Genomic DNA, 12,415 nt, shown 5'->3' with positions numbered 1-12,415 from the left:
CCCAGTTTCATACTATTATGGTCAGAAAAGATGCTTGGTATTATTTCAATCTTCTTAAATTTATTGAGACTTGTTTGTGGCCTAATATGTGATCTATCCTGGAGAGTGATTCATGTGCATTTGAAAAGAATGTGATTTTTGGATGGAATGGTCTGTATATACCTACTAAGTCCATCTGGTCTAATGTGTCATTTAAGGCCAATGTTTCCTTATTGATCTTCTGTTTGGATGATCTGTCTATTGGTGTAAGTGGAGTGTTAAATTCCCCTACTGTTATTGTCTTGTTGTCTATTTCTCCTTTTTTGTCTGTTAATAATTGTTTTATATATTTAGATGCTCCTATGTTGGGTGCATAGATATTTACAAGTGTTACATCCTCTTGTTGGATTGTTCCCTTGGTCATTATGTAGTGCCCTTCTTTGTCTCTTGTTACAGTTTTTGTTTTAAAGTCCATTTTGTCTAATATAATTGCTACCCCAGGTTTCTTTTCATTGCCATTTGCATGGAGTTACTTTTTCCATCCCTTCATTTTCATTTTCTGAGCATCTTTAGCACTCTGTGCTGTGAGTTTGTGAGTGTCTTAGACACTCTAAATTGTGTTTCTCGTATGCAGTATATATATGGGTCTTGTTTTTTTATCCAATCATCCACCCTATGTCTTTTAATTGGAGCATTTAGTCCATTGACATGTAAAGTAGGTATTGATAAGTATGTACTTATTGCCACTTTGTTACTTTTTTTCTGGGTGTTTTAGTGGCTCTTCTCTGTTCCTTTCTTCTTCTTTTGCTCTCTTCTCTTGTGGTTTAACAGCTTTTTTTTAGGATTCTGTTTAGGTCTTTTCTCTTAATTTTTTGTGTATTTATGATAGGTTTCTGGTTTGTGATTACCACGAAGTTCATATATATTAACCTATGTAAATAGCAATCTATATTAAGTTGAGGGTCTCTCAAGTTTGACCTCTTGCTAAAAGCTCTTCTCTTTTACTCCCCTCCTGCCACATTTTATGTGTTTGATATCGTATTTAACCTCTTTTTAATGTGTGTGTATCTCTTAACCTTTAATTATGGAAATAGATAATTTATTAAATTTATTAAAATTATCTTTTGTCTTTTAACCTTCATACTAGCTTCATAGGTGGTTGATCTGTTACCTTTACTGTATGTTTCCCTTTACCAGTGATTTTTTTGATAATTTTCTTATTCCTATTTGTGGTCTTTTCTTTTCCACTTAAATAAAACCCTGTAACATTTCTCATAAGGCTGGTTTCTTGGTGATAAACTGATTTAGTTTTTGCTTGTCTGGAAACCTCCTTATCTCTCCTTCCATTCTGAATGATAACCTTGCCAGATAGAATATTCTTGGCTGTAGGTTTTTTCCTTTCAGCACTTTAAATATATCATGCCAGTCCCTTCTAGACCATAAGGTTTCTGCTGAGAAATCAGCTGATAGCCTTATGGGATTTCCTTTGTATGTAACTTGTTGCCTTTCTCTTGCAGCTTTTAGGATTCTCTCTTTAAATTTAATTCTTGACATTTTAATTATAATATGTCTTGGAGTGGGCCTCTTTGGGTTCATCTTGTTTGGTGCTCTCTGTACTTCCTATACCTGGAAGTCTGTTTCCTTGCTTAGTTTAGGAAAGTTTTCAGCTATTATTTCTTCAGATAGATTCTCTGCACCTTTGTCTCTCTATTTTCCTTTTGGGACACCTAAAACATGGATGTTAGTGTGCTTGATGTTGCCCCAGAGGTCCCTTAGGCTGTCCTCATTCTTTTTAATTATTTTTTCTTTTATCTGTTCAGCGTAAGTGACTTCCTCTAGTCTTTCATCCAGCTCACTGATCCGTTCTTCTATATCATCTGTGCTATTGATGCCCTTTTGTGAATTTTTCATTTCCGTCATTGTATTCTTCAGTTCTGACTGGTTCTTTTTTACATTTCCCAGTTTTTTTGTTGACACAGGGAGAACTCCCTGTGTTCATCTAGTCTTCTCCCAAGATCAATGAGCATCCTTATGACTATTAGTTTATATAGCATATATATAACATTGTTGTATATAGCATATATATAACAATCAGGTAGATTGTTTATCTCTGTTTCATTTAGTTCTTTTTATGAGGATTTGTCCCATTCTCTTATTTGGAACACAATCTTTTGTCTCCTCATTTTGCCTATTTCTCTATCTTATATCTATTTACGTCTCCTGATTCTGGAGAAGTGGCCTTATGTAAGACATGCCTTGTGACCCCCAGCAGTGTGCTTCCCTCTCATCACCAGTTCCAAATGTTCTAGGAGTGTCCCCGGTGTGGGCTGCCTGTGTCATTCTGTTGTGGCAGGGTTGCTCTTACTGCAGGTGCACGGGAAGTCTAGAGTGTGCCCCTCGCTGGCTGGTTGTAAGGTTCAGCTGCATGCAGCTTCTGTGGTCCCTTTAGTCACTTTATTGGGTGGAGGGAGTGCCAGCACAGTTGTCTGCAAGATCTAATAGTACATGACTGCTGCAGTTTTCCTGTTAAGTGAATAGGCCTTCAGTGTGGCTGGTTGCTAAGCTCAAGGGCTCACAATTGCTGTAGGCTTCCAGCCTACAAGGCTGTTGCCCCCTCTCTCAGGAGTACAGCTGGGTGGGACCAGCCCCAGGCATGGCAGCACACAGTTGTTTCAGGTGTGGGAAGGTGGGACAGATCCCCTATGTGGCTTAAGGTTGCTCCAGGTGTGAGGCACTGTGGCTGGAATGTGGTTTTTCCTCTCCAGAAAGGTATTTCTGCCTCTTCCACTTCAGTCAGTGCTGTCCCTTGTTGTAGGGGTTCTTTTTATCCAGTTTCTGGTTCTTTCTCAGGGGTAATTATTCCTAGGACAGTTGTACGTTTGTTGTGTCCATGGGAGGAGGCGAGTTCAGAGTCTTCCTATGGCACCCTCTTCCCAGCAATCTCTGTAGACTGCTTTTACAAAGATATGCTCCTGTATTTTTTCCCCCAAAAGTTTCTTTAAACTGAATATTTAATAGATTTTTAAGAATAAAAGGAATACAACAGATTAGAATTTTATAATATACATTATCCATTTACGTAAAAGATGTTCCATTTTTCAAAGAAGTTTCCCCTATTTCCCTGTCTTTACTGTCTTCTGCAGAGCAATAAATAGTAATTATTACTCTAATACATAAACTGCTCCATTGTGTTTACAGTAATTATAACTTTATGTTTCAAGTCATTATCAGCTTCAAAAACTCTCTTTTATTTCACTGCACAGTCTCACTTCACTGTTTCACAGTAAAATTATACTCCATTCAAAAGAAGAGCCCAAAGAAATTAGAGCAAAGAGCAGTCAAATTCATGTGAATGAATGCTAGAGGTCCAAGGATTTCTAAGTACTGATTTAGTAACAGTGTCTACTGGCACAAACATTCTATTTATTCATACTATTAAAACTGCAATAATAGGAATGAAAGTGACTTTAATGACAAAAGAACTCAGGAATGAGGTCATTAAATATAACTACCTTTTAAATGCAAATACCACGTATTTCCTAATTGGTATCAGGTAAGTATCTAAACTATCTATCCTAAATTCTGGTCTCAGAGAAAAAAGTCAGAGACAATTACAAAGAAAATGCTTCACATTGTCAGGTTCATTTTGAAAACAATGAGATCCTGTGGTAAAATCCCTTCAGTCTTTCATTTTATTGGAGATTTCCGTTGGTCCTTTTGTTGGTAATCGATTTATGTCTGCACCCTTATAGCCTACTTTGCCTTTGTTTTCATCAATGGATTTTTGTCTTGCTTTTCTAGGCCATACACCACTAACAGAGGGGGAAATCACAGGGTATGTGTGTAGCTCCAGGAATTTTTTGTAGATCTAGAGCAGAATTGGAATGATGATACGAGGACTGGCCACTACAGTCTCAAACTTCAGTTTTTCAATTGTGTAATAAGCGCAGGCGGGCCGCTAGGTGCCAAGAGCAGAAGGAGAAACGCTCACCCGCCTGAGCTCGGTCAGCGAGGCAGGGGCTGGAGCCGATGAAGCAGCTCAAAGCTCCTTGGGGAGCTCTGAGGTCACAGTCTATCCCCGCCCTGAAACCCCAGGCCTCCAGCCTGTTCTCACGGCTCCAATTACCTGTGACCAACAAACCCAAGTGGCCCCCAAAAGTTATAAATTTTGATTTTCACATTTAAGTCCTTAATCTATCTGGACAGATTTTTTTGCGTGTGTGGGGTAAGCGATAGAGATACAATTTTATATATTTTACACATGGATGGACCCAATAGCAATTATGGGATAACGTATGTAAGTTTCCTACTGATTTGCAAGCTTTTTATGTATGTGCACGTCTGTTTTGTGTCTGTCTATATTGTTCCAGGGTCTATTTGCCTATCCCAGAGTCAATACCACGTATCTTGATGTTATGTAGCTCCCACACAGCTCTGTTACTCTTCCTGAACATTTTCTTGGCTATTCTTGGTCCTTTGCTTCTCTTCTTACATTTTAAAATTAGCTTGGCAGGTTCAATGAAAAACTCTATTTGGATTTTGGATGGAGTTACATTGAAATTATAGATAATTTGAGCAGAATAGACACCTTTTTGATATTGGTTATTGCTATCCATAAACATGATTTTTCATTTATTACACCTTATTTAATGGTTTTTGATGAAGTTTTATAGTTTTCCCCATAAAAAGCTTATGGATGCTGTTTTGTCATATTTATTTCTAGGTACCTTGATTTTTGGTTGCTATTATAAAAGATATTTTCTTTTGAATTAAACAATATTTTTTGTATAAGTAAATATATTTACATGGTTCAAAATGAGAAGGCATATGGTAAAATTTTCCCTTTTACCTTTGCCCCTCTTCCACTCAATTTCCAATCCTTGTCACAGGTAACCACTATTACTAGCTTGATGAATATCTTTCTAGTGATATTTTATGCACATACAAACAAATGTAATGATATATTTTTGTTTTATCCAAAAGGTAGCATGCTATATACTGCTTTTCACCCTGCTTCCCCTCTCCCCCAATTATATCCTGGGTTTATTTCTTCGTCAGTGTAAAAAGAGCTTCTCCATTTTTTATTGTAATTGCAGAGTACTCCATTGTACGGAAGTACCGTAATGTTCCAAACTAATCCTTGTTGCTGAGGAACATGTGGGTTTTACCTTGGCTATTCAAAATAATGCTGCAATACAGATTCTTAAACACATGAATACCATACATATTAAATTATATCTGAAGGGCAAATTTTCAAAAGTGGAATTGCTGAGTCAAAGGATACATGCATTTATATTTAGAATCTGTCTATCTATTTATCTATCTATCTAACCATCTGCCAATTTTACAATAAAGGAATTGTACCAATTTACACTCTGATGATAATATATGATATGCCTGTTTACCAATGTCTCACTAACAGAGAGTATCATGAAATTCATGATTTCTTATAAAAATCTTATAGATATTTCACTGTAATTTTAATTTGTTTTCCTTTTTATAAGTGATATTGAATATGTGTTTAGGAATCATTTGCATTTTATTTTCTTTGAATTATCTACTAGTATTTTTGCCATTTTTCTATTGTGTTAGTTTTTTTCTTATCTATTTCTAGAGGTTCTTTGCTTTAGCCCTTTGTCTTTAATATGAATTGCAAATATTTTGCATTTTTCTTTTGATATTCCTTTTGGTGTCTTTGCCATGTAGAAGTTTTTATTATTTTTCGTTTTTTTAAAAACATATGCAGTTGACTATATAATTTTTTCTTTTATGATTTCTGGATTTTGAATATAAAGGAATTCTCTAATGTTTTATCATTGTAAATTTATTGTTTCATGTTTTTACACTGAAGTCTTTGTTTCATTTATTATTTGTCATGGTGAAAGGTATGACTAATGAATCCAATTTTTTTTTTTTTTTTTTTTTAAAGATTTTATTTATTTATTTTTCCCCCCAAAGCCCCAGTAGATAGTTGTGTGTCACAGCTGCACATCCTTCTAGTTGCTGTATGTGGGACCCAGCCCCAGCATGGCCGGAGAAGCAGCGCGTCGGTGCGAGCCCGGGATCCGAACCCGGGCCGCCAGCAGTGGAGCGCGCTCACCCAACCACCAAGCCACGGGGCCGGCCCTGAATCCAATTTTTTTAAAAGTAGATTCCCTACATCCTTTATTAAGTAGTACATTATCTTTTTTATCATTTGTCTTCTTTTTTTTAATACTCAACTCCTGTCTATGATTGATGTGTTTCTATTCTGTTATATTGATTTGGTCGTTTTGCCAAATGCCAGTGCTACACAATTATTGAGGCTGTGCAAGGTTTTAATATATGATAGATGTAGTTACCCTTAGTGATCTGTTTGTTAGTATATTTTCTCCTTGAAAACTTTTAGTATCTGTTTCTAGATTAAAAAAACTTTTGGTAAATTTTGGTACCACATTAAATTTATAAATTATTTTTGGGAGAATTGACCATCTTTATGGAGTTGTATCTTTTATTCAGTTCTTCATTTGTTGCCTTCAGTAGTGGTTTAAAATTTTCTTCATATTTATCTTGGACAGTTCTTAAGATTGTTTCTGTTTACCTTTTTGGTATTATGATAAGTTATATTGGCAGATATCTTAATATTAAACCATTCTTGCATTCTTGGAATAAAGCTCATTTGTTCATAAAGTATTATTCTTTTGAAGTGCTGCTGGATACTTTTTGCTGCTATTTTATTTGTATTTATTATTATTATTTGTTTTTGTGAGGAAGATTAGCCCTTAGCTAGCATCCATTGCCAATCCTCCTCTTTTTGCTGAGGAAGATTGGCCCTGAGCTAACATCCGTGCCCATCTTCCTCTACTTTATATGGGATGCTGCCACAGCATGGCTTGACAAATGGTGCATTGGTTCGCACCCTGGTTCGAACCTGTGAACCCTGGGCCACCAAAGTGGAGGGCACGAACTTAACTGCTACACCACTGGGCTGGCCCCTATTATTATTATTTTTTTTGGTGAGGAAGATTGGCCCTGAGCTAACATCTGCTGTCAATCTTCCTCTTTTTGCTTGAGGAAGATTGTCGCTAATAGCTGTGCCAATCTTCTCTATTTTGTATGTGGGACACTGTCACAGCATGGCTTGATGAGCGACATGTAGGTCCATGCCCGGCATCTGAACCCACAAACCCCGGGCCACCGAAGCAGAGCACACGAGCTTAATCACTATGCCACCGGGCTGGCCCCTTTATTTGTATTTTCTTGCATCGGTATTCATGAGTCAGATTGTCTAGTTCAATTTTGTTTAATCCCTGCCACATTTTGATATCAATATTATGCTCATTTTGAATACATTTTGGAAGTTTTTCTAAGCTCAGAAAATCATTTAAGGTTTAGTAGAAATCCCCTATGAAACTTCAGGTTTGGTTCTTTTTGGGTGTTAGTTCTTATGAAAATTTTATTAGTTCTATGGAAATCAATCTATTCAGATTTTATAACTCTTTTAAGGTCAGTTTTAATAAATATATTTTCCTAGAAAATTACTCATAATGTTTAGATTTCCAAATTTATTTGCATAGATTTAATTAAAATACTTTAGTCTTATGTTTTTTCAAATTTTCCTGTTTCTGTAGATATTTCCTCTTGTTTATCTTTATTTATATTCTCTTCTCTTTTTGTTAATTAGTTTATGTAGTAGTTTCTCAATTTTACTAAGTGTTTTTTAGATATCCTTCTCTTGGTTTTTTTTTTTGTTTTATTGTTTTGTTTTTGTTTGTTTTCTGATTCATTACTTACTGCATTTATCTCCATTTCTGTTACAGTCCTTCAGTTTATTTTGTTGTCTTTTTCTCACTTTTCAGTTGGACCCTTAATTAGATTTTTTAAGTTTTGTTTAAATGTTTATGGCTAAGAATTCTCCTTTGCACACTGCTGTAGTTCCTACGCTTTCTTATATGTAATGTTTTGATTATTATAATTTTCTAGATATTCTCAAATATTTATATTTCCTCCTTGGATCAATAGTTACCTAAGAGAGAATTAAAAACATTTCAGGTGGAGGACTTTCTGTTTCTGAATATGTAACTAATTTTTAGTGGAATTATATTCAGAGAATATTGTCTCAACTATTTCATTATAGGTGGTGTCACAGTTTGGCTTCCAAGAGGAGCATACTCCAGGGTACAGATTGGCATGCAGAAGTTTGGAGGTAGTGACCTTGTGATTAACACCTGGAGAGAATGGAGTTAGCAGCATTGGGTGGAAGAAGTTGGGCTGTGATGTAATCACAAAAGGCTCGGCTGCTCACATGGAACAAAGATGGCCTTTCAGAGATGTCCTGTCCTGAGTTAGGTTGAGTGCATAAAGTCTTTATATTCCCTCAAGAGACCAGTCATTGGATACAGCTTGCCCCCAGGGAGGGGTCATTACCTTGGACCAGGCTGTTCTTTTCATCTGAGGGCAGTTTCTGGAGAGGACTGACAGTGAGGGCTGTCAGAGAGGGCTATCAGCCAGCAACACTCCCAGCAACTGGGGGAATAAACTCGTCAATATTGAAAGGGAATTTGGGAGTTATAGCGTGGTGCTCAGTAAAGGGGAAAATTTGAAATACTCTCTTTCTCAGTTTTCTTCGTACTTGGGGAAAGGGCATGTATTCCATGTTTGACCAATCAGATACAGTCTGTCTGCAATTTGAATCAAGGATAGGTGATACAAAAACTAGAAGCAGTGGAAAATCTCTCTGGTGGTGGTGGCAGTGACAGAAATGTCCAGTTTTGGGTCAGCAGTGGCAGCAGGCTAGCATAGGCATCCAGTGTTCATGGCATACGGTATCAGTGGGTCAAGCTGCAACGTCCAGTATTTAATGACAGTGACTTTGGTCAACTCCTAGGATGATTACGTGTGTTGTATTGGCTGTCTGGTTGTGAGTTTCTGAGTCCAGTTCTTCAGCCTTTCTAGTAATTTTATGAACTACCCAATATTCTTTCATTAAATTCTATTTCTGCTTAATTAAGCAGAATTGATAGCTGTTTCTTTGCAACTAAGATATCTGATGCATGCAAAGATCTTTTAAGAGATAGGGAATCGAGATCTGATTGGTCCACTTTTGCCATTGCTTCTCTCTTCCACCCAATGTTATTTATACTCGTCCTTACATGCTCCAGCAAATTTTTCTGATCTCTCTCTCATCAGAGAAGAGGAAAAACCACACAGGTAATTTGTAGAAGATCTTCTCATCATAAATAAACAAAAAACAAATAAAAAATATTTATAGCAGGATGTCTTTTTAAAAATCTCTATCTTTATCTCATCTCTATCTTATCTTTATTTCTGCCTGTCAGTTATCACATCACATGAAAATGATTGAACAATTTTTTAAACCAACTTTGAAGAGATATTTTGGATGGTATGACTTAAAATATGGGACATATGGCATATGGAAAAAATGCACTTTGCAGGACTCTGGGGGACACTGTGGACACAGAAAACAGTCTGTTAAATCAGATATATGTTTCAAATCAAAAGTTACAAAGGCATATATATGCTTTCCATTGCTAATGTGGTCTGCTTCTCATATAGGCAACTCTATGTATGTTCCAGAGTAAATAACAACACAAATTTTTAAATTTTACAATGATGATTAATAGCCTACCAGGCAATTTTTTGCAGACCACTATGAAGATTTATATATATATATACACATAGACATAGGTATAAATCCTGCTTTTTACATGATGGAATAAAGATAGGTTATAGGAAATTCATATAATATAATCATAAAACATGAATAAAAATAAAACATAAGGGTGAGAAGTAATAATCCATCTCTCATTCTCATCAATTTCTAATATGGACCCTTCACTCCATTCAGATTAATTTACTCAATACATTTATTCATATACACCATGCTCCTTCTTACCTACAAGGCTTTCTAATGAGTTTTGAATGTTCTCATCATTCCTATGTAAAACTCATCCATGTCTAAGGCCCAGATTAAGTGCTGTCTTTTCCTTGAAGCTTTACTTGACTTCTTAAACCCTCATGAATATCTTCTCTCTTTGACCTCACATTGCAGTTCTGACTTGAACCTTTTGTTACATTGTAATTTTATTCTCTACTGTTTTTCATGCATGACAATGTGGTTATCTACTCTTGTCTATTCTAGAAGGACAGTCCTGGGGAAATGCTCTGTTCTGCACTCCCCATAGTATATTCCTTTATTAATCTGAGCCATATATGAGGTCTTAATGATGCATTTGAATGTTGGTTTCATATTTTTATTGTGATTTTAAAGGACTTCATAAGTAAATATTTGCCCACATCAATAATATTTTAGGGAGCCAGAATGAATAAGACCTGTGACTATGTCATTCTTAGAGTTTGTAGCATACTTAGGTCATTTCCAAGTTTAATTAGGTATTTAATAACTGCTGATGAGAATGAAAATGATGATCTCACTAGAATTTGCCTCCTGTTGAACTCCTTTCCACCAGTACGAATCACTGGGTGATTTTGCTATGGCCTAGAGCCTTCTTTAAAGCCCCCCGTAGCTCATTGTTCCTTAGACTGTAAATGAAGGGATTCAACACAGGGGCTGCCACCATGAAAATCACTGATGCAGCCGAGTCTTTTTCAGTTGAATGGTTGGATGAGGGGCTCATATAGACCCCTGTGATTGCTCCATAGAAAAGAATGACCAGGGCAAGGTGAGATCCGCAGGTGGAGAAAGCCTTGAGTTTTCCTTGGGCAGAAGGGATTTTCATCACAGCAGAGATGATGAGGCTGTAGGATGCCAGGATACACCCTGAAGGTACCACAAAGATCAGCCCCACCACAGCCAGAACCAAGAACTGATTAAGACTAGTGTCAGAACAAGATAGAGGGAGGAGAGAGTTGATATCACAGAAGAAATGGTGGATGACATTGTTAGAGCAGAAGTGCAGATGGGACATCATAAGGGTGTGCAAGAGGGGGTTCAAAATGGCAATGACCCAAGGTACAGCCACCAGAGAGGCACAGAGGCGCTGGGTCATAATGGTGGAGTAATGCAAAGGGTGACAGATGGCCACATAACGGTCATATGCCATCACTGTGAGAAGGAAATTATCCATGTTGGCAAACATCATACAGAAATACATCTGAGCCAGGCAGCCAGGATAAGAGATGGACTGAGTCTGTGTTTGGATGTCCAGTAGTATCTTGGGAACTGTAGCTGAAGGAAGGCAGAGGTCTACAAAGGACAGATTGGCAAGAAAGAAATACATGGGTGTGTGGAGATGATGGTCTGAGCTGATGGCCAGCAAGAGGAGTAAGTTTCCAAACAGCCCTGTTAAGTAAAGACACAGGAAAAGCGCAAAAAGGAGTGCTTGCTGCCCTGGCCAACTTGAGAAGCCCAGGAGGAGAAATTCAGAGACACTAGTTTGGTTTTCCTTTTCCATTGCTTGGATATATCTGCTTGAAGACCCAAAGGATGAAATATTTTTAACAGAAAAATTTTTCCTTAGTATTTTTAATATACTCACCTAATCTAGTCCCATTTACTAAATATATTCTCTTTAGACCATCCTACCTCCTCTCTCATACTCTCTCCCAAGCCTCACTGGACCTTGGGTATGTCTTTCCATTTCATCAACTGTCTTTTCATTTATCCTCCCTTGCTGGAACCTCGCCTCATCCAGGATATCCAAGGGATCTCTATACATCTCCTCACAATAGGTAGAGATTCTTTTCGTACTTGTGATGTTGATATCAACTTTTGCACATTCTGCATTGTGTGTGACTACCTGACTGTCAGCTGTGTGCTGGAACACATCCATGAGTTTGACACACTAAATGACTCTATGCCAAACATTGAGATTTAAATGAGGAAATTTTTTCCAAATGCTTGTCCAACACGGTGTGAACCATCCTGCTTTGAAACCAGTCAGACATCTACCATTTAGGATTCATAAGATAAACTATCTTATCTTTTTAAGACTCAAAAGAAAAACATATTAACGTGCTTGAAAAGTATAAGAGGTTAAGCCTCCAAAAAAATAGTTTATATGAAGATAGTGAATAACATAGGAAAATATTTACAATTAAGTTAAAAAGTTCTAGAATACATGTAGTTATATAATACAAGTAGTTAAGAGTAAAGAATAACACAGAGAAAAAGTTATGTCAAAATAGGGGGGCAAATTTAGAAGGTTTCCTTTCAATTGCTCTGCAGTATTTTAACCATAACTACAAAAAAGGGGTTCAGGTTTATAAGGTATCATTATTACTTTGGGTTGTGCATTTCTTAGAGTTGTAGAAAACACAAAGTGATAGAAGACAGAGTCCTTGATCCAAGAAACTTGGAATCAGGTTGTGGAGGGAAAATATTATCGTGGAAAATAACTAAAAAGACAAAGTTTCGTATACACAGATGAGATAGTTTTAGAAGAATAGAGGACTCTATAAGAGATAGAAAAGATCC

At 36.7% G+C, this 12,415-nt stretch overlaps 1 protein-coding gene and 1 pseudogene across 1 annotated transcript; both read right to left on the bottom strand.

Moving 5' to 3' along the window:
* Nucleotides 1-3,658: 3,658 nt before the first annotated feature.
* LOC147915556 (UPF0729 protein C18orf32 pseudogene) lies at nucleotides 3,659-7,767 on the bottom strand (annotated as a pseudogene).
* Nucleotides 7,768-10,429: 2,662 nt separating this feature from the next.
* Nucleotides 10,430-11,393, bottom strand: LOC101390707 (putative olfactory receptor 1F12P). Its single transcript, XM_004441808.2, has one exon. It carries the CDS (start codon nucleotides 11,391-11,393, stop codon nucleotides 10,455-10,457), a length of 939 nt encoding a protein of 312 aa, XP_004441865.2. The 3' UTR covers nucleotides 10,430-10,454.
* Nucleotides 11,394-12,415: the final 1,022 nt, after the last annotated feature.

Source organism: Ceratotherium simum, chromosome 13 (genome assembly GCF_057802395.1).
Source record: "Ceratotherium simum simum isolate JZ-2026a chromosome 13, ASM5780239v1, whole genome shotgun sequence".
Taxonomy (NCBI): domain Eukaryota; kingdom Metazoa; phylum Chordata; class Mammalia; order Perissodactyla; family Rhinocerotidae; genus Ceratotherium; species Ceratotherium simum.
Note: the sequence above shows the minus strand (reverse complement) of the source record. Positions and strands in the feature narration are given on the sequence as shown.